This window comes from Crotalus tigris, unplaced genomic scaffold, assembly GCF_016545835.1.
Source record: "Crotalus tigris isolate CLP2741 ecotype Arizona unplaced genomic scaffold, ASM1654583v1 scf7180000017741.1442986301:2390832, whole genome shotgun sequence".
Lineage (NCBI taxonomy): Eukaryota > Metazoa > Chordata > Lepidosauria > Squamata > Viperidae > Crotalus > Crotalus tigris.
In genome coordinates, this window is record NW_024096608.1 from 1,556,797 (window position 1) to 1,578,233 (window position 21,437).

General features: G+C 45.8%; 1 protein-coding gene across 4 annotated transcripts in view; it reads right to left on the bottom strand.

The window, feature by feature from the left end:
• KLF13 (Kruppel like factor 13) overlaps positions 1 to 15,079 on the bottom strand; it is a 68,764-nt gene extending 53,685 nt beyond the window's left edge. For 3 of the 4 annotated variants that reach the window (XM_039340112.1, XM_039340111.1, XM_039340109.1), the window contains exon 1: positions 14,057 to 15,079. In XM_039340112.1, the coding sequence (XP_039196046.1) occupies positions 14,057 to 14,600 (544 nt within the window). In that variant the 5' untranslated portion in view covers positions 14,601 to 15,079. Of the gene's footprint in view, positions 1 to 13,027; positions 13,815 to 14,056 lie in introns of those variants that run through there. The other variant, XM_039340110.1, reaches the window with a different exon arrangement.
• Positions 15,080 to 21,437: the final 6,358 nt, after the last annotated feature.

Genomic DNA, 21,437 nt, shown 5'->3' on the forward strand with positions numbered 1-21,437 from the left:
AGAAAGCAACTGAGGAAAAGAGAGCATTAGAACTTGTTGCCTCACACTTGTTAAGGAACAGGCGGTATGGCAAAATGTCTTGCATCAGCCTCAATTCTTCAGAAGCCACCTGCTCAAAACAGCTGCTGGGCCCCCGTAAATGTGTGTTGCTATTGGGACATGGGCTATTGCTGTTCAAACATGGGATCTTCCTGCTGGTACAACCAACATAGGCGAAAAGAAGAAGAAGGAGGAGAGAATCGTAACTTCGGATTCTGTTATAATAAATCATTTTTTTTGAGACCATCCTCCCTTTGAACCAATGTTAAAGGAATGCTCATACATCAGAGGTGGAAGGGCCATTTCTCCAATGGGCAAAATAGAGCAGTGGTCCTCAACCTTTCCAGCTTAGTGGTCCAGCGTGGGGGGGGGAGAGGGGATGGGTCCATGAGAGTGGCAAGTGCGCTTGTGCACACAGCTCTGTTCATGCAAGTGGAGCATCACATACAAGCACAGGCCCCCACTGCTCGTGCGAGGGGAGCTTCACGTGCATGCTCGCCCATCGCTTGTGCAGCTCAGTTCCAAACGGGCCCTGGCCCTGGCTTTGGGGACCTCTGAAATAGCGTATGAATTCCATGCATTTGTAAATTAAGTTTATTCCAGTGTTAGAACAGAAAAAAACAGCCAGCATATTCGTTTCTGTGGCAGGAAAAAGGACTGGGAGCTCCTCCAGCGATAGGCCAGTCATGCATGATTTTGGGGGCAGAACTGCGCCGGCTAAGCAAACCAAGGAGTATTTTTAAACAAAGCGTCCTTAAGTAAGGCTTGGCATCTTTGGGCAAATAACTTTCCACTTCCTCTGTTTTTGTACAGGCACTTCAAACTGACCAACAGGCTGAACCTCAAAACCAACCGCTGGGCAAATGAGATATTTGGGGTTTGCATAAAAGGTGCTTTCTCTCCAGGGTTGCATCAAAGGAAAAGAGAGAGAGAGAGAGAGAGAGAGAGAGAGAGAGAGAGAGAGAGAGAGAGAGAGAGAGAGAGAGAGAGAGAGAGAGAGAGAGAGAGAGAAGCAGATCTTAACCATGGCTTCTTTCTTTGAACTGAACGCAGGGCTATTTTAAGCCCAGCCATTTATTTATTCCCCTTAGAAAGTTTTTTAATTTATCTTTGGGGTTTCCTGTTGTAAAAACCCAAAGAGATTTCAGCATATACAAACTCCAGCCAGTGTGTCATCAGGGCCTGGTTTCAGTCTGAACTTTGGAGTCAGCAAGGCTATTTTCTCCCCTCTCAGATCTGTGCCACCCTGGAGCTGGATAGTCCTCTCAGAAGAGACGGCTCGGTTTTTCCATGAAAGGTATGAAGGCGAAACCTCAGTCTTCCCTCCCTTGCATGCAAATTTATCACTTTCTCTCGTTGCTTTGGCACCTTCTGCCTCCATGGTCTACCACTGTTCTTGAACGGGTGTCATCCTGACATCACTGAGCTTCTCAAAGAATATTGTTGGTTCCATATTGGGTGACTCCAGAAGTTTAATCTTCCACCGACCGAGGAGTGAGCTCAACTCTGCTGACCTGAATTAACCAAATGGACTTGCTCTCCTGGATCTTCCGAGGAAAATGGACAGAAAGGCTCTCCTTTTCTGCAACTCTACACTTTACAAAGGGGTTTTTTCCCCCCTCCAGTCTGGTCCTCCTTTCAGATTGGGGTATCCAAACTTGGCAACTTTAAGACTTGTGGACTTCAATTCCCAGAATGGCTGGGTGGGGAATTCTGGGAGTTGAAGTCTGCAGGTCTTAAAGTTCCCAAGGTTGGGTATCACTGTTTTAGATCTTCAGCTAGCTGGGCCTAAGGTGAACATATGGCTGGAGCAAGTTTTGAACTTCCCAGGACAGCAAATTTCAGAGGCAGGGAAGGATGCTCTTTTATGAAGGTTTCACATTATGGCCTGTCCTTCCCTTCCCTCCCTTCCTCCCTCCCTCTGGGTATAGGCTTCCCTTTAAGGTCTCCTCCAAGGGGCTGTAAAGACTCCTGTCAATAAGAGCCATTAAGGCAGCCTGGCATCTTTGCAGCTGCAGTTCCCTATTCAAGTTTCAACACATCTCCCAACAGTGGGGTGTGGGGAAAAGGTTGGCATTGCTCACACATTTTACAAGTTTTGTCAGTAGCTCTATGTGACACTTTCCACAAGGCTGCTAATTAGAAGCAGAAAGGGTGTTTCTGTGTTTTGCGGCATCAGTTCCTTGGCTTTAAACATAGTACAAGAGCTAATGGAAAAGTTGTGTAGACAAACAATAAAACCAAAGCAAACTCTTTCTTCTTTGTGTTTATGCACCCAGGCCAGGAAAGCAGAAAACTCTGCCAAAGAGAGGAAACTTGAGCATGTCTACAAGGAAGCTGCTGGCAAAGGCACTGGGGAGCACACATTTTCCATTACACTTTGCTGTCCAAATGGACCATTGATCTGGGAATACCGTGCAGGGCTTTCTCCAAGAACTGAGCAGGCATGTGGTCTCTATAAAAATGACCTGGATATGGGAAAAACCGTGGGACATTTTGAGAGCACTTTCATAAGGCTACAAAAAGTCTATACTCAAGGATTAATTACACAGTTAATCCGGGCCATTTCTGAATGTGGGCCACACCTGTGCCTGACTCATAATAAGTACACGTGGGTGGATTAGAAAGCCTTCTCCGATGAACAGCTGTCAGGGCAGAGGAAGAGGCTGCCAACGAATGTTGCATGCAAACAAAACCACCCAGCAAACAATTTGGAGACCCTGAGAAAGCAGCCACAGTTGCCCAGGCTGTGCGTGGCATCTGCTCTTGTGGACCAAAAGCCTCTGAATGGTTCCACTCCTGTGCATTTTGCAGGATATGAGACTTTGTATCCCCTCTTTGGGTTTTTTTCTTTAGCCTTTACAGATAATTTTCAGCTTACAACAGTTCATTTAGTGACCGTTCAAAGTTACAACGGCATTGAAAAAAGTGACTTACGACTATCTTTCATACTTAACAATCTTCGTAGCATCCCCATGATCACGTGATCAAAATCCAGGCACTTGACAACCCTATTGAATACAAATGACACAGAGTCTCCTGCTTGAGCAGAAGGTCTTCTGTAAGAAGATCTTCCAGGTCTCTTCCAACTCTGCTATTCTGAATGTCTTCCAGATTCTTGGCCAACAGAGGATGCCCATCTTGTCTGACCAGATTTGACGGGTATAAACTACTGTCGCAAGCTACGAAGGGCTTTAAAGGTGACAATCAGCATCTTGAATGGTAGAAGCCCCCTGGCAACCAATACAATTCATACAGTAGAGTTGTTATATACCCCAGAAGTTACAGGTTTGCTCCTCATTAAAATGGATCAATAATACAGACCCACCTGGCCTTGAAGAAGTCTGAGACTTTGGTTAAGTTCCCCAGGCTGAGCTACCAGTGAATTGAGAAGAAACAAATGACCATCATCTCTGAAAACACTAGAAGGCAAAATTGAGGAAAATACAATAAACTAAGCCAGAGACTATGTCTTGTTTTGTAAACCGTCTCAGATGACTCAGTGAACCAAGATATACGACTGGGGAAGAGAACTGCTAGGCAATTTGGTTTTGAGTGACATTCATTTTAAGTCAGAGGTAGGAGTTAAAACATAAGGAATTAGTTGCACAAAGAATCACGTCCTCAGTCTTTTCTAATATGAAGAACCTCAAGAGGTGCTGAGCTCAGTTCCCAGAATGCTCAGCGATAGGCTGCTGACTGGGGAGTTCTGGGCATCGAAGTCCCCAATCTTGAGCGATTGACTTAATCCATCTTCTTCAACATTCAACTTTGCAGCTCCTAGCAGTTTTCCAATACAAATTCCACATGCTGATTTGACTTTTTAAAACCATACCTGGTCAAGAAACTAGATACCTCAGGAAGCATTTTTCTCTGTATGAATCATGAAGCACATTTTTAAAAAAATAGGCGAAGCTCCAGTTATATTATTAGGGCTGGCTGTTTTGACCCTACCCTATGGATACTTCCTGATCTTGGTGAAGAACTAGCGCATTTTTGCAAAGTAATTAATTTGTATTTGAATCTGTAGGTCTTTGTGAGTCACGACCTATTCTTAAATTGAAAGTCAATTAACCCCATGCCTTAATTAAAATAAGTGTGGCTGTAGGGTGCTTTTTTCTGACGTTGAAAAAAGCAGAAGACAACAAAATTCAGCAGACAAATGATCTCATTTATTCTTTGAAGGAAAAGTCATTGTCCACCATTTATTTTTATTTCCCTAGGGAAAGGAACAAACCAGAAATGCATTGCTTGTAAAGAAGAATCCGCCATACTGTTAACTAATTGAAAGAGGTATGGACCTAATTATTCAACTGAAGGTCTGGCTGATTAATTTACCAATTATGTTTTGCAGCCCTTTTAAATGAGACATGTCTAAAAATGACCACAACGTTGGTCATCTGAGATTCATAACTGCCTTACCACAGCTTCCTCTTACACTGAGACCCATTTCAAACACACAGAGCACAACATCTCTTCATTGCTTTTAGTCTCTGAAATGAAAAGTAGTTCTCACTTAGAGACCTGCTTGATCTTCTGACTTAAATGGGTTGAAAATTGGGAATTTGTTTTCCTTTGTTGTAGAGCACAACACAAAGGTATGGAATAGCTTTAATGAGAGAAGGTTTCTGAGGTTTGCTTCATTGACAGTAGGCCTCTGAAACGGATTAAGATCAACGGATCTTGTTTTCTGGTGACTTCATGGATAGAAGTCTTGGTCACGATAAGGAATCCCATTGTCTTCTTCTGCTGTGTGGTTGTTTGTTTGAGTTTAGCTTTCAGTTTGGAGACTTCCAGATGGTTCCCTAGACAAACACTGATTGCATCCAAGCTTGGTTGACTTTTTCAGGACCAGCCAAAGATGGTTCATAATTTTGTTGAGTTCCAAAAAGATGGACTGGTCTCTTTTATGTCCTTCAGAGAATTTACTCAGGTATTCTAGCTGCTTCATAAACCCCATGTGGAAAACACTCAGCCAGTTTCTCCCATATAACCTTGCATTTGTACTCCAGAAAGTTGCAGAAGACTTATTTTTAAGAGGCAGACTATGATTATTGTGTGCCTTGTCATCACTCTTTGAATGTTTTGGCTCTCTCTGGCACTTAAGCAGGAAATGTAAGACAACCATCATCCTCCCGCAATAGGAAGACATGCTTTCTGTTCAAGTCAAGTGTGGAAATTCAGATAAGGCTCAAGAAGACATCTCAGCAGTTTAGGCTGGTGGTTTTCAACTATGTTCTGAAGAGGGAGATAAAAAGAAAATAAAGTCTTCTTGTTGTCCTGTTGGCTGTAGGCTTTTGGTAGGTTAGGTAGGACCCACAAAACACCTGGAGCTCCAAGATGCAAAATCTGTTTCATCTTGCAGAAATCTCTTTCATTTCAGAATAGGTTGTGCAAGAGAATTTCCTAGTGCCTTGTGCCCCATAATGTTTTCTCCAGAATTATTTGAAATTTTTCTGCCTTTCAGTGTTGAAACATCTTAGAAGACTTCTCCCAAGTTCAGCCAACTGCTAACGTGTCCAATTTCTCCCCTAAGTGCAAGTGAACCTGCTGGACACGGACTGCTGAAACGACAAGCTTTGCAAAACACAAGCGAGTTTTGTCTGACTGCTCAGCCTGCACTTAAATAACCCTGACTGTCTGGCTGTTGTCTCACCAGCATACAGTAAGATCATGATCTCACTCAACCATGTGAGCTGCTCTCCAGCGAAAGCCAAAAGAAGCGATCAGTAAACAACCAAAATAGAACCGTCCAGGGAGCCTTTAAGAAGGACCTCTGAAGCGCATGCCTTCAATCCGGGCTCTGGCTTTGCCTTCCCACTTTGGCTCCATCAGCAATATTTCAGATCCAAACAGTTAATCTGGGATTATTTGGAGTGAAGCCGGGGAGGGAAACGCAGAGGCCCACTTGAAGTTACAAAACAGAAAAAGGAATCACGTGGCCTCCTCAGACGCATTTTAGGGTTCCAGGTTTGGACATGCCCTAGCCGCACACAGGCAGACAGAACAGGAGTCCAACACATGTGAGCTGAGATGTTTTTTTTTTAAAAAGTTGCTTTTTTCAAATGGATCTAAATGAACGGTTGCTTTGTGTTTTCAACTTTTGTCAAGGAAGAGAGTGGTTTTGCTCTGTCCCTCCCCATTCTAAAATGTAGGGCATGCAGGACTCAACAAAGGAGAATCTTTGTAGCTCAAAGTTGAAATGAGGGATCCTTGGTGCTCTCTGAGCTTGGTTGTTTTCTTGCAGAGGTTTCATGACCCAAACAAGGTAACCATCATCATTACCCAAACTAGGGAACAATTCTAACCCTAACTCTAACCCTGAGATGTTACCTAGTTTGGATCATGAAATGTCTGCAAGGCAAGCTCCGGGATCACCAAGGACCCCTCATGCAGGACTCATTTCAACCTGCTTTAGATGTGAGAGACCCTGCTCTGGGCCTCTTCATTTGTGTCCCAAAGAGACACGAGGGGACAATTGTGAAGATTAGGAGAACAATTTAGCTTTGGGATTCCCCACTGAGAAATGTGTGACACTCCATGATGCTGAAATTCTACCACCATTTCTTTCTTTCTTTACAATTGGTTTACAATTTCTTTCTGACATTGGTTAATTTGGAAACTATTGCTTCATTTTTTTTCTTTCTAAAATAACACCATTGATGACCTAGGGGGAGTGTCCAAGGGGCCATCAACCATGTTAGTCTTCTCCTCCAAGACCACCTCTTTCCAAGATCCAAACACCCCAACTTCTGAAGAACCCCAAAGAAGATCTCTCCTTTTGTCATGTCCTCTGCTGTTTCAGCCTGAATAACAGAAGAGTTAAAGTCCTGCCTATTAGGAGCACACCAGGCTGAAGAAGGTGAGGCCAGAGATTATTTTGGGAAACATATTTGATCGTGTGGACTCTCCAGAGACTGTGAAGCAGGATTAGAGCAGCAGCAGCAACTGAAGAAAAAAACTTTTTTTTACAGGCTGGCCCAAAAGGGAGCAATTAAATACGTGATTCCCTTCCATGATTCAAAAGCAATTTGACCCAGCAATAGAGATTTTGAATCAATCGGCTTTCAACTTGGGTGGATCTGATATTGACATGGTGAGGGATAATTTCCTGGTCCGATGGCATTAAAAACTGTCTGCTGATATTCCTGCAATTGCTCTTGGCTGAGATAAACCCATTTGGAAAGCATTCTTCCTTCTCTAACGTAGGATCTGGAGTGAAGTTGCTAAGATCTACAACTACCTTCCAATCCCAAAGAGCTGGGCAAATCTGTTTCAACCAACTTTCTGGGTAAATGCATATTGTTGTTGTTTTAAAAAAGATTCCAAATATCAGAATATGTTGTGCCTTCTCCATTTTCTCTTTGAAAGAGCAGGACAAAACCTCCTGTCTTCAACGTGAGCTTGATATGTTAACAAGGCTAATTAATCCCTTGGCACTCCTTCGCCATTATCTCCAGCAAATGTTGCCAAGAAACTCATACCGGGGGCTGTTGGCCTCCTCATTACAGCAAAGAAATTGGAATTGAGGGGGTTGGATAAAGAGAGGGCCAAGGTCAGAAAACACTCAATATTTATTCTTTTGTTTACGGCCAATTCATTACAATGAGAATTATAGCTCAAAGTAATTAAGACCCCAGGCCACACTGGTCCTGCAGCCTGGGTGTCCAGATTCCAATGGAAGGGTTGTTTATAAGCACATATCTTGAAATATAAAGTGTGAATATAACCAACAGGTTTTTGAAAACAGAGTCGGTCTGAAGCCACCAACCAATGCTGTTTCAAGCTGTCAAGGCACAAACAGGTCCAAATAGTTGCTCATTCCTTGAACACCGTTGAGATACTTTAAGCTATGGTCTTCTGCTTTGCGTAGAAGAAGTCCCTGGGCCCCACTCCATTCCAGGGATTTGTCCTCTACATCAGGAGTCCCCAACCTCGGCAACTTTAAGACTTGTGGACTTCAACTCCCATGGCTGGCTGAGGAATTCTGGGAGCTGAAGTCCACAAGTCTTAAAATTATCAAGGTTGGAGACCCCTGCTCTACATAGTAAGAGAGATATGAGGGAAAAGCTATTATGTTACTTTTGTTAATGTTGATTCTGTTCTCCCTCTTAGCATGTTGCAGTAACCAAACTCTAGTGTGCTTGAAGTGGATAAATGTTTGTCGAACATGGATGGGGCAGTGAAAATCAAATATTTCTTTTCTCTTCTCCCAGCTGTTCAAGAAAAACATGCTTGCTTGAAGAATGATAGCTTTCTGAGCCAAAAAGCTTTTTTTCCCCTGAGTGTTGGCATTTCTGAATCTAATGAGCTGGACCTTCCCTCCTCACTATCTCCATTTATAAGCAAAGAAGGTGTGGAGAGCCAATGCAGAAGAAAATGTTAATAATCCATAGTGAAGATCTCCTTTCTGTGTCCCTCAGATCCCGGCCCAGAAAAGGCAAGTATTCATTCATTCCAGAGTCCAATCAGGACTCCTTGGTCTCAAAATGTGGGCTCCATGGTGCTCTCTGAGCTTGCTTGTTTCCTTACAGGTAACATCATATAATCTAGATGGGTAATGAAACGTCTGCTAGCCAAACCCCAAGATCAGAATGCCCCAATAACTCCATACAGTTCCACCCTGAGCTACAAATATTCTCTTCAATTGGTACTACATATGGGCTTCAAATGCTTCAGACAGCATGCAAATGGGAACTACCACTGATGATGTTACCTAGACAGGTAATGAAACATTTGCAAGACAACAACAGAGCTACTGTGGGAAGCAAGCCACACTCAATAGCACTGATGATGTTACCTAGTTGAGTTATGAAATGTCTGCAAGAAAACAGCCAAACTCAGAGAGCACCAAAGACCCCACAATCCTCCTCCTCCTCCTTCTCCGCCTCCTCCGGAACCCATTCTTTCTAGCACTGATGATGTTCCCTAGTTGGGTCATGAAACATCTGCAAGAAAACCACGAAGCTCAGAGACGACCAAGGACCCCCACAATTAAACTCTGAGCTCCAGAGATTCTCCTCTGCTGAATTCTCAAAACACCTGTTGCTCGCGCCTCAGTTCCAACAGGCTGCAGCCCACTGGAATTGCCTTCCTGAAGGCAGATGGAATTCCTGCTTTTTTCCTCCCTCCCACTCACTAGAGGGGCTCCAACAGCTCAGCTTCTCCAAATCTCACTGAATGGCTTCCAGGAAGCCTTCTGCAGTGTCCCTGCCAATGTAGGTAAAGGAGCAAATGAAAAAGTATTGCTTGTAGGTGGACCACTGACAAAATGCCCTTAATTCCTGCCTGCTCTGATGACTTATATTGTTCCAAGATGGAATCGTATTTCAGTTCTCTTGTGTTTTAAAATGTCCACCTGCAAAAAAAAAACATATTTAAAGAGGGAGGAGCAGGCAATTCTTTTCAGGGAGAATTTGGTTGCTCCCTTGGACCGGACTTTATTCTTTCTTTCTTTTGATTATTGCTGTCAGAGTACACCTAGTGATGAAATCACCCAGAAACAAAGCATACCAGATCTGTATCTGTATATGTTTTGGTCTGGATCAGCACTGAAAAAGTTGGAAGGTCTTAGATCAGGGATCTTAGATCAGCTTGGCAACTTGAAGACTTCTGGACTTCAACTCCCAGAGTTCCCCAGCATGAATTCTGGGAGTTGAAGTCCATAAGCCTTCAAGTTACCAAGCTTGGACACCACTGTGTTAAATATTCCATGAACTTGTCAAGGCCATCTTCTCAACAGAATGCTGGGACAGGATAGACCCCAAGATCTGCTAAACATAACAACAACAATTGTATGCCCAGTAAATCTGCTTTGAACTTGCACACATTGCTGAGAATAAACGCAGCCAAGGGGGCAAAACATAGCTATTGGAAGCCACTTTGGAGGTTTCAGCAGGGACCCCAGATCTACTTTCTGACATATCATTCTCTCTGTAAAACCTGTTTTTTTTTTCTTGCAAATGAAAGCTGATCTTGTGCATGCTTTACGGTTTCAGTTTTTTTTTTATTCTGTTTGCTCTCTGTGCCCCTTGATACTTTCAGCAGGGTTTCAGTTTCATTCTTCCTATGATCTATTTTTTCTGCTTTTCATATGTGGTTTAGGTTTCTTTGTTCTTGTTGCAACAAAACAATTTTATGAACACCGAAGGGAGAGAGAAAAGAAAAGAGGGTGGAGAGGAAGTAGAGCTGTCTAGCAAGTCGAAGGTCTGTCTTCCAGGTCCCTCTGGCCATCATCAGTCATAACATGAGACTTCTTTCTAAGCCTGAAGGGATCCTCTTAACTTTCAACTGGCTGTTAAAGTACTGCACACTCTGTGCCTATCCTGTACTGTCACAGCTTTGTTTACATGAGGACAGAAAGACAATAGAATAACGAAGTTGGAAGGCATCTTGGAGGTCTTCTAGTCCAACCCCCTGCTCAAGCAGGAAAACCCTATTCCATTTCAGACAAGTGGCTATGTCCGTCTCTTCTTAAAAGCTTCCAGTGTTGGAGCATTCACAACTTCTGGAGGCAAGGAGTTCCACTGGTTAATTGTTCTAGCTGTCAGGAAATTTCTCCTTAGTTCTAGGTTGCTTCTCTCCTTGCTTAGTTTCCATCTATTGCTTCTTGTCTTGCCTTTGGGTACTTTGGAGAATAAGTTGACCCCCTCTTCTTTGTGGCAGCCCCTTAGATATTGGAAGACTGCTATCAAATCACCCCCAGTCCTTCTTTTCATTAAGCTAGACATACAACCGTTCTTCGTATATTTTAGACTCCACTAATCATCTTAGTTGCTCTTCTTTGCACTCTTTCTAGAGGCTCAATATCTTTTTTATATCGTGGTAACCAAAACTGGATGCCGTATTCCAAGTGTGGCCTTACCAAGGCCTTATAAAGCGATACTAACACTTCATGTGATCCCTCTGTTAATGCAGCCTGGGATAGCATCGGCTGCAGCACACACTAGATCAGAACAACAGAAATCAATAGGCAGCTCAGGGATTCAGGGAGAACAGCAGGTGCCTATTTCAAGAATCCTAGAACAAGTCTCGGGTTAAGTCAACATTTGTGCCCTTATTACATCATTGCTAAGTGCATTCGGGGAAACCTCCAGCATGTGGCCTCGATTCACGCAAAAGGACCAAAGCTCAGATTGACGTCTGAACGAAGCCTGCAAGTTTTCTCAAAACATGTCATTTTCAAAGAGGATTTCAGTTAGAATCTAGCTGGTCCTAGTCAGGCAGTCCTCTCTCCGATTTTAGGAGAAAAGTTGTCATTTTTATTTTGTTTCGCATAGTGTTGGTTTATTTGCAATCCCACAGATTCTGTATTTACTACAGCAGAAAGTTGTTTAGGAAACAACACTCTCTACTCATGATAGACAACAATGAAATGTCATAATACAAGGGAAGGAAGGAAGGAAGGAAGGAAGGAAGGAAGGAAGGAAGGAAGGAAGGAAGGAAGGAAGGAAGGAAAGAAAGAAAGAAAGAAAGAAAATGAGAGAAAAAAGGAGGAGGAGGGGGAGAATTTATTAGAATTATAGATTTAATTTCCCCATTTCTCCTCCTCTGATTGTACTTGCCTCTTTATTTACATTTTCTGCCCTTTCTGTATCTGTTTTTTTTTTCCCCTCTATACCTCTTGGATTTACGGTGATCCATGTCCAAAACCTGATATTGTTTGTTAATCATAGTTCCATTAAAAAAAAATCAGAGATTTTAAATACCTCTTCTCTGCTGATTCTATTCAACATGTTTATATTTTAACTAAAACTGTTGAATTGCTGAGCACTCTTCAAACTTGGGGAGCATAAGCAAGTTTCAAATATGTCAACTAAATGAAAAAAAACCCTATGTAAATAAATAGTAGCATTCCTTTGGAGAAGTCTCCACTCATAGGAAGAACTCAATATGGAAGATGATATGCCATGGATTGTAGAATAGCTGAATATGCCTTAGAGCAGGGGGTCTGCAACCTTGACAACTTTACGACTTGTGGACTTCAGCTCCCAGAATTCCTCAGCCAGCTGTGCTGGCTGAGGAATTCTGGGAGCTGAAGTCCACAAGTCTTAAAGATGCCAAGGTTGCAGACCCCTGCCTTAGAGGGAGGGTGCCCTTTCCTTTGCCTTTTGCCCTGATTTTGCTTATTCCTTGCACTTTGACAGCAAAGTCAGCCCAACCATCTCTGGCTGAGCTACCTGCCAAAGGAGAGGGTCTCCCTCTTTCAAGCGACAGTCACAAAGAGAAGAACGTGGCTAAAAGCCAGTGACCCTATTTGACTTTCCGGTCTCCAACTGGCTTCTGAATGAAATGAACTGGTTGGTTCCGACCCTCCCTCTCCCGGGGGCACCAGCTGACAGAGAAGCTTTCCTCGTTTTCAAAGAGAGCAGTCTCCCCCCCCCCTCGACTGCCTCTCTATCCAGCCGGGTTTACGAGCTTCAACCCTCTTTGTCTAAAAGGAAGCAAAAGAGAAGTTCAGGCAGGAGCAGAACAAGGCGTGATTTGAGGACACTCTGCCAAGTCGGAGTGGCAAGGGGGGTGGGGTGGGCGAACTTCCCTCCACATGAAAGCTACGGTTAGGGAGGGTGATGAAAACACAATGCAAACAAGAAAAACAGCCCTTCCTGGAAAGTGGCACCGTTCAGCCAGGCCAGCGTCATTCGGTAGAGATCGCGTCAGACCCAGGAGTCCTTGCTGGAGGATATGCTTGGCCTTTGGTCAGGGTTTTCTTTTCTTTTCTTTTAATATACATATATAGCCTAGAGGTCTCCTTGCAAGGAAGCGTCCCCAAATGTAGCCTTGATTTACAGGGGTAGGTTAGATTCTGCAGGATATCACTACAGGATGCAGTAAATCAAGAAGGGAGCAGAAAGGGTCTTATTTTGAGGCAGTGACCTTCTCTTGCCTTAGGAAGAGAGAGAGAGAGAGAGAGAGGGAGGGAGGGAGAGAGAGAGAGAGAGAGAGAGAGAGAGAGAGAGAGGCTGAAAGAAGAAGAAAGGAAGGAAGATGAGAATGGGAGAAGGGAGGGAGGAAGGAAAGAAAGATAAAGATAAGATAAAAGGAAGGAAGGAAGGGAGGAAGGAAGGAAGAAAAGAAGAAAGGAAGATGCATTTAAGCAGAGCAGAGCATAAGGGACAGAAAGCACATCTGCCATGGAACATAATTCTTATCCAAACAGAAATATCTCTGCTAAACCCACAGACCTTCTGACTGGGTGGTGTCCCAAAATAGGTGAAGGAGGCATTTCCCCCACTCCTGGTTGCCCAACTCCTTGGGTGGCACCCCCTGAACTAGGCAAAGTTCTTCCACCAAATAACCAAGGTGAACAAACCAAGGCAGAGCCCACGGGAGGCACAGAAAACCAGCAACAACTTTTGAGCAGGGTGTGTGTGTGTGGAAATACAGACCGACGGTGCTTCCCGGCATTCTAACCTCAGAGTAGGGAGAAGAAGTCCCTGTCCTGGTTTAACTATGAACAGGAGCTGCCCCGTTTATATTTTCTAGCATTAAAATTGACTTGATAGAGTCAATTACAGGGTTCCCTCCCACCTCTGTGAGACTGCACAGTATCCAACAGGGAGAAATGAAGAAAAAGTTGAAATTATATTCATAATGGGTGTAACAGAGAACATCAGGAGTAGGCTAGCAAGAGTTAGGTGGATAGTACCAAACGCAGAGAGCCCCCAAATAACCCATGCATGTTGTTGTCTCACAAAAACCGGGCACCGGCAACCTCCAGAAGAACTGCTCTGCTGGGTCAGATGGCCAGAGGTCAGAAGAAGGTCTTGAATTGGCTATCAGGTGAGAACCAGGCCAGAGGAAGGAGAAGAAAGAAAAAGAGAAGGACCGGCATTGGGGAACGCAGGTTAATGAATGGCAACCCCAGCAGTGCGGTCTACATAACCCTAAGGTTCTCAAGGGCTCTCCTCAACCTCTGTAGACTTCAGTTTTAGAAGTCCAGAGGTACATCAGTTCCTCCTCCTCCTCCTCCTCCTCCTCTTCCTCCACCACTACCACCACCAAGCAAAGAGCTCACCTGTGTGGGTCCTCAGGTGAGCTTTCAGATGAGAAGACTTGCCGTAAACCTTTTCACATCCCACATAGTGGCATTTGTGTTTTTTCTGAGGTAATTCAGGGTCAAGCTGGCACCGTCCTCTCCTGCTCCTTTGTTTCGGGCTGGGCTCATTGACTGCCACCAAGTTGGTAGGTGTGGCTGCTCTTTCTCCTCCACACTTGCTGGCTGGCAGGGTCTGGTCTTGGCCAAGCGCTCCCTGTGGAAGAGGGGGTTTGCCTTCCTCCTTTCGCTCCATCCTCTGAACCTTCTCTAGCTGAAGCGAGGAAGACTTTGGAAGATGTTGGTTTAAATCAGCCAAGATGCTGGCCACGGCATACACTGAGGTGCCCCCTCCATTGTCTCTTCCTGCTTCCTTCCCTTCAGGTTTCTCCTTGGGAGTCAAGTCCGTGAGGGCAGAAGCCATCCCAACAGGTGGAGGTCTTGGTCCTTCAGCAGGACCATGGATGATCGCCCGGCTGGACATGGAGACAAGGCACTCGGCGGCAAAGTAGGCAGCTGTGGCCATTTTTCACACCTCTTGGGGTGCACAAATCCACTCCGCTCTTTTCCACCAACAAAAAAACACCTCTAAACGCTCGGCAGGGGCACCTTCCTTGCAGAAGAGAAGAGAGCAGCTTTCACAAGAAGTCACACCCCGTTGCCCTCTTTCTCAAGAGGAAAGGCATCCAGTGAGAACATCAAGAAAGGCAAACCCCCTGCAGAACAGCTGGCCGCTCGAAAGAGGCTGTCTCCATCGCAAGCCCGCTGCACCTCCGGCAGCCCTTCCCCTGCATGCTGGCGGCAGAAGTGAGCCAGCCTGTTAGAGCTCCTTCAAACCCCCCTGGGGGTGTGGCCCTGCCAAACATCTGGCCCTGATGTCACCACAGAGAGGCTGCATCCTGGGCTGATCAGGTTAGCAGCCCACGGAGCCGCTGCTTGCCCTGAAGCAGCTCTGCCAGGGAGGAGACCCGGGAGCAGAGAGGCAAAGCAGGGAGCAGCCACCGAAGTGGCTGTGAATTTGACTTTGGCAGGAGACGGAGAGCAAGTCAAACGAAAGGAAGGAGCTGATTGGCTCGGGCCAAGCCAATCACAGCTGCAGGATCCCTGTTTGCACATTTCCCTAGATGAAGAAGGCATGGCTTTTTTTCCTGCCGGACCCAAAAGAGGGCCAAGAATTCAAGATTTGTCTTTGCCTTGCATTAACTCAAGATCAAAACAAGGTTTCCTTCTGGCCATGACTGTGCAAAACAGGAGGTGGCCAGGGGAAAAGAGGTCTCTATGAAGGCACCCCCCCCAAGGGTTCCCCAATCCAGTACTCTCTGCCCAGGCTGGATACCCCTTCCCAGCCAGCTTGCTCATAGAAGGCCACCCTCTGGGAAGACTGGTTTATAGACTAAGGAATGGTCAAATTCAAGACAAGGCAGTCAACTTTCACCAAGAGGACAGTTCTGCAGGTCTACATCTCCAGCTTGGATCTGAGTCCAGATCTGAAATGCAAAGATGACACTCGCAATTTAGGAATGCCTCATCAAATTGTGAGGGGAAAGGGACCCCCTGTAGAAGTAGTGAAGCAAACACATAAAATATCAGACGGAGCTTTGCTCTGAAACCACATAAACCTGTCCAGTTCACCCACTTCCCCAAAATTCTGCTGAGTTTCACTCACTATCATCGCATTCATTAATTGAACGCAAACTCGGTTTGTCCATTTCAGGGCATGTTGGCTTTTGACCAATACCCCAAGCATAGCAGCTCTCCTGACTTTGATGGCCACCTCAGCCTGGTTACAGACATTGAACCTGAGTGAATGATGAATTCAAAAAAGACTTTGAGAAATTGAAACCACTTTATTTTTTTTAAAAAAAAAAATCCTGAGAATATGCTGCCCACCAAATTGGTTTCAGGTTTTGCATTAAAAAACAAGGCCTGGGCCCACCCCACAACCAGTTGTGCAAGCCCAAGTTTCTGCTTCTGAGAACCCCACGCGCTTCCTCTGTCGAAGCTCTCCTGCAACTTATGAAGACATTCAAAGCCACTTGGCATATTCTGAAATCAGGGAGGCCCCTTCTTGTCTTTTTTTCTTAGATCATTGTTTTTCAACCTTGATAACTTAAGATGGGTGGACTTCAACTCTGCTGACTGGAGAATTATGGGAGATGAAGTCCACCCATCTTAAAGCAGGCTGGCTGGGGAATTCTGGGAATTGAAGATTGAAAAGTTTGAAAAACACTGTCCTAGACTAACTGACTGCCCTTAGTGCCTATTACCAAAGACACAAAGCAAAGAGAGAACATCTGCAGAACTTCCCTTTCTTCATGAGCCTATAGACTAAGGAGGACAACTGTCTGCATCTTTAGTATTAGACAGAGAAGCTGTGGCCCCTAGGCCCTGCATCCAGCCAGTCCATGGTGAGGAAAGCCTTGTCTCCCAAGTCTGGAAGAATTTGGCTGCATGAATCCCAGAATTGTTTAGTGCAGTGGTTCTCAACCTTCCCAATGCCACGACCCCAACCATGTGGTTGTAAGTCAAGGACTACCTGTATTTCCCTGCGGGTGGGGCAGAAGGAGGCGCACATGCTCCACCTCCTCTCCTGCGGCTGCACGCGGGTGTCACCCAGCAACCGCCTCAGCCCGGGAGCACCGCGCATGCATGGTGCTGCCCCCTGCGCTGGCCGAGGAGTAGCTGGCAAGTAGCAGTGATGGTGCAGGCCGACCACTGGCTGGGCCACCAGCTGGTCCAGCCCAAGGGAGATAAGCCACCCACTGGGCCCCATGCGCGCCGGCAACCCTCCCTGCGCCGACCACTGCCCCGCTAGCCTTATCTTGGCTACCACACATTCGGTGCAGTGGCAGGCAGGCCCAGGTGCTCCTGGGTGGCCATGGCATGCGGCAGTGAGGGCGCAGGCCGACTACCGGCTGGGCCACCAGCTGGCCCAGCCCAAAGGAGGTAAGGCACCCACCAGGCCCCACACGCGCCAGCAACCCTCCCTGCGCCTGCCAGCCTCCCACCTCCCACCCCGGCCCTCTTTTACTTACTTTTAGTAGTTGCTCAGCAGGGAGGGAAGCTTTCCAAAAAGTTCACCTTGCAGCACCGTTTGCAGAATGGGACTTTTGGCGGGCTCAGCAGGGCAGAGACAGCCTGGACAATTCCTATTGGCTTTTGAAAGCCAATAGAATTAGACTCTATTCAAGAGAGTCTATTCTATTGGCTTTCGAAAGCCAATAGAATAGAGTCTCTTGAATAGAGTCTATTCTATTGGCTTTCAAAACCAATAGAATAAGAGGGAGTAGCACAGCTAAAGAAAAGGGGGAAAAATGGCGGACTGCGTTGTTTGGCGACCCCCGTGAAATGGTCGTTCGACCCCAAATGGGGTTGCGACCCATAGGCTGAGAACTGCTGGTTTAGTGGCTCTGGGCTACATTTCACTCAAGTTTTGGCTCTGTGAATGGCAGGTTCTGCTCAATGCTACTACATGTCATTGCCTGTGTGACATTGAGGTTGCCCTTTTAACAGAATAACAGAACAGAATAACCAAGTTGGAAGGGCGTTGGAGGTCTTCCAGTCTCAACCCCGGCTCAAACAGGAGACCCTATGTCCTAACCCTAGCTATCCAGTCTCTTCTTAAAAGCCTCCAATGCTGAAGCACCCACAACTTCTGGAACGAACTTCTGAAACAATGAAATGGAATGAACTTCTGGAATGAACCACTCACTGAACCTCTGGAATAGTTACCGCTAAGTTGCAGCGGCATTCCAGAACAGGACTTTGATTTGTTTTCATCAAAGGCCAGGAGATTATTCTGCTTCTCAGGGGTAGTGCCTGGTCTGGAGCACCTTCCTAACCTCTCCCCTTTCCTCCCCTCTTCTGCTGAGAGAGACTTTATGGCCGTTGACTCGCCAGGCATGGGGTTGGTGAACGTGGTGCAGCAGATGCCAGCTAATTGCCAGCGCTCATTCTGCAGCTGCCATGGGGCCAAATCAGGCAGCTGAGGCTGGCGCTGGACACGCATCTGGACTCTGGCATTGGCCGACAGCCCCTAGAAACAAGGATCCCATTGTTTGGGGCCAGCGACGGCAAACACCCCTGCGCTCTGCTCAAAGGTTAATACTTCGGAAATTATCCCTGGCTGTGCCCATATCAAACAAAGCCCCTGAAATGAGCAATAATGTCATGGCTCTATCTGCTCCCCCCCTTAAAATACCCCTTCTCCTTTTTTCATGATGATAAACTGCTTTGCAGAGCAAATAGGATTTTGTCTTCCGTTGCAACTCAACGGCCAATCCTATTATTTCATTGAGTGCTACATGAAAACAAGGAATTAAGTTGCAGCTGCAGTGAAAGACCAGACGCCCCTCATGTATTCATCTCGGTTATGGTTTTCTCTCATTTTGCCCACCCCCCACTCTCCGTGAGTTCGCTTTGCTTCATGTCACAGCCTGATCAAATATGAGAGTTGCATTTGATGTCAACATGAAGCTTGGCGTCCGAATGTTTTAAAGCATTTGTTGCATTTGTGATCAGTCTGCTCCGCTCACCATGGAATTCATGGACCTGATGTCTTAAGCCCCCATTTGACTGAATTTGGAGAAACAGAAGGAATGAAGAGGTTTCTCTTTGGCCTTGAACATGCTACTATTTGCATCAACTCCCTGAGGTTGAACCTCAGCTCAGCTTAGAATCCCATGATATTAAATGCAACAGGGACATTTTTTGATTGCATGCATACAAAATTGCTATGCCAGGTGTGACCATGTTTGCAATACTCCAGCAAATGTGAGTTGGCAGTCTTTCCTAAGACATACCTGCTCACACAAAGAGCTAATTTGGTAGCCCATGTGATTCCCAATTTATTTGCAGAAATGAAAAGCTCTACCTACAATACAGGGATCGTGGAACAAATCAGTGTTCTCACTTGAGGCACAAAGGACCAGGCTTATGCTGGAAAAGGTCTAACTGTTGATGTTGACGTCAACAGGTCTGTCCATGTGGTGTTGCATGTCTGGAGAGACCTCTTAGTTTCCATCTCCTTTGGTGATGCTTTTTCTCTCATCCCTCTGGATCGATAGACTTGGTCACGCTGGAATACCGAGGAAGCAATCTAGAAACGTAACTCGACTGCATCCATGCAATGTGCCCAGCTTCTTGCCACGTCCATCCTGCCAGATCCTGAGGCAGCTGCCCAAGAAGGAACCAGTGGTGAGGATTGGCACCAGACTGGCCCTTTTTTCCTAAAAAAAAAAGAGAAGGTCCCATCCTTCAGAAGAGCTCTGCCTTCCAGTAAGTGTAATTAAACCCTCCCCACAGCAAGAGCACTGGAGATCTGCAAGTAAATACCCAGCCACAGGAATAATGGGAGCCGAGAGAGACATGGGCATGGACGGCGGCGTCAGAAAATCATAGCATTGCCACCAGCCCCGCCTCCTATAATTTGCAGACCCAAAGCCAGGGCTGAATGGAAGCGTCTCCTTGAAAGGGAGAAAAACCGGGGCAGCTTTTCTGAAAGGCAGCTGAGAATCGGGACACAAAGACTGGCTAAGCCTCCGCTTGCCTCCTCCACCACCTCCTCCCGTGCCACCTAAACACCCCAGGACCATCTGCGCAGCCCTGGTCGAAGCCTCCAGGAACAAGGTGGTCATTGTATTCCAACGCAAGGAATACCTGTGTGTATTTCAACAGAGGGAAGGTTTTGTGGTAAGTCAATGGGTGCAATTACAGGCAACGTGTACCGCTCAGATCAAAGAGGACGATTAGGTTTCTTGAAGTCTGAAAGAGCTGGATTTTGCCCATTTAAAATAGTTTCAGGGCCCCGCGCAATTTCACTCTTCATTATCGTCTTCTAGGCTGCATCTGAGAGGGCCTCAGGAGTGTTTATTTCTTCAGCAGCCTACAGTAGGAGAGAAACCCACCATGCATAGTCCTTAATTTAAGATTATTTATTTGCTTAGATGGCTACTCTGCCCTGCCCCAGGACTAAGTATATAGAAAAGCAGACACACAGGACACTGGGCAGAGATAATCTGACAATAAACGGAAAAGCCACTTTGGATATGAATTAAAGGAGCAAATTAGAATTTAGCTCAACTCTGGGAAGGATGGAACTGATGAAGGAGAGGAGCTACCTGGAATTAAGGAGAAACTTCCTAACAGTGAGGACAATCAACCAGTGGAAAGAGGTTGTGAGTGCTTCAGCGCTGGAGGCTTTTAAGAAGAGACTGAACAGCCACCTGTCTGGAATGGGATAGGCTCTCCTGCTTGAGCAGGGGGTTGGACTAGAAGACCTCCAAGGTCCCTTCCAGCTCAGTTAGTCTGTATTCTACTTGGACTGGTGTGGTCAGAAGGGAGTTTTTTCACCATTTCTGATTCAGCATCCGTTGCTTCCATATACCAGCCCATTGTTTCAGATCATGGCTTGTTTCTTAAGCAAAAAATATGCTGAATAGAGGCAATTATTTGAATTCTGGCTTTCATCCACCTTGTTAGCAATTCAAAAGTCTTTACTTTCATTCTGCATTTACTCTTGGCTCCAGTGCAAGTTTGGCCCTCCGAGTTATGCTATCTCATGAACTGGGCTTACAACAAAGTTAAATTTGCCCTTCTGAATTAGCCTCGGCACATTTTTTTGGCGTCCCCGACTTCATGGGTGTGCTTGCCAAAGGCATAAAGGCACACATGTGTACAAAGGGCCTCCCCCCAAAGTACGTGTGAGTTGTGTCCTTCTGTGTTCTGGAAGCTGCTGCTGGCCGCCCCTTGACACCTGTTTCGGGCCCCTCCTGAATTTTACAGAAAAGATCATACAGCTTTGAGTTGGAAAGGCTGAGGGTGTTAATAGCTTCCAAGATCAGAGCAGATCGACTTTATTGTAGTCATAAATCTTTGTGAGAAAGAACTTTCAAATCTCTGAGTAGGTTATGCCAAGGATATTCCTCTGCTGAGATCCCAGAGCAGTGTTAGGCCTTACCACAGGGGTCCCCAACCTTTTGGCACCAGGGACCAGTTTTGTGGAAGACACAACATTTTTCTGTGGACCAGGTGGGGGGGGAGCACGCAACCTAGATCCCACACATGAGCAGTTTATAGTAGGATCTGCCCGCCCGCCACTCACCTTCAGCTGTGCAGCCCAGTTCCTAACAGGCCACAGACCAGTACCGGTATCATGTACTGCGTCTGTTTAACAGACTGTGGTACTGGTCCATGGCTTGGAGGCCAGGGATCCCTGTCTTACAAGGTCCAGAATTCCCAACCAGCATGGATCTGATTGGGTGTTTTGGAAATGGTCTCCTTGCTATGTTCTTTAAGAGCCTAGTTGGAACAGGAATTTTTGACCGATCCTCAGAGATCTGAATGCTTTGGGCATTTCCATGAG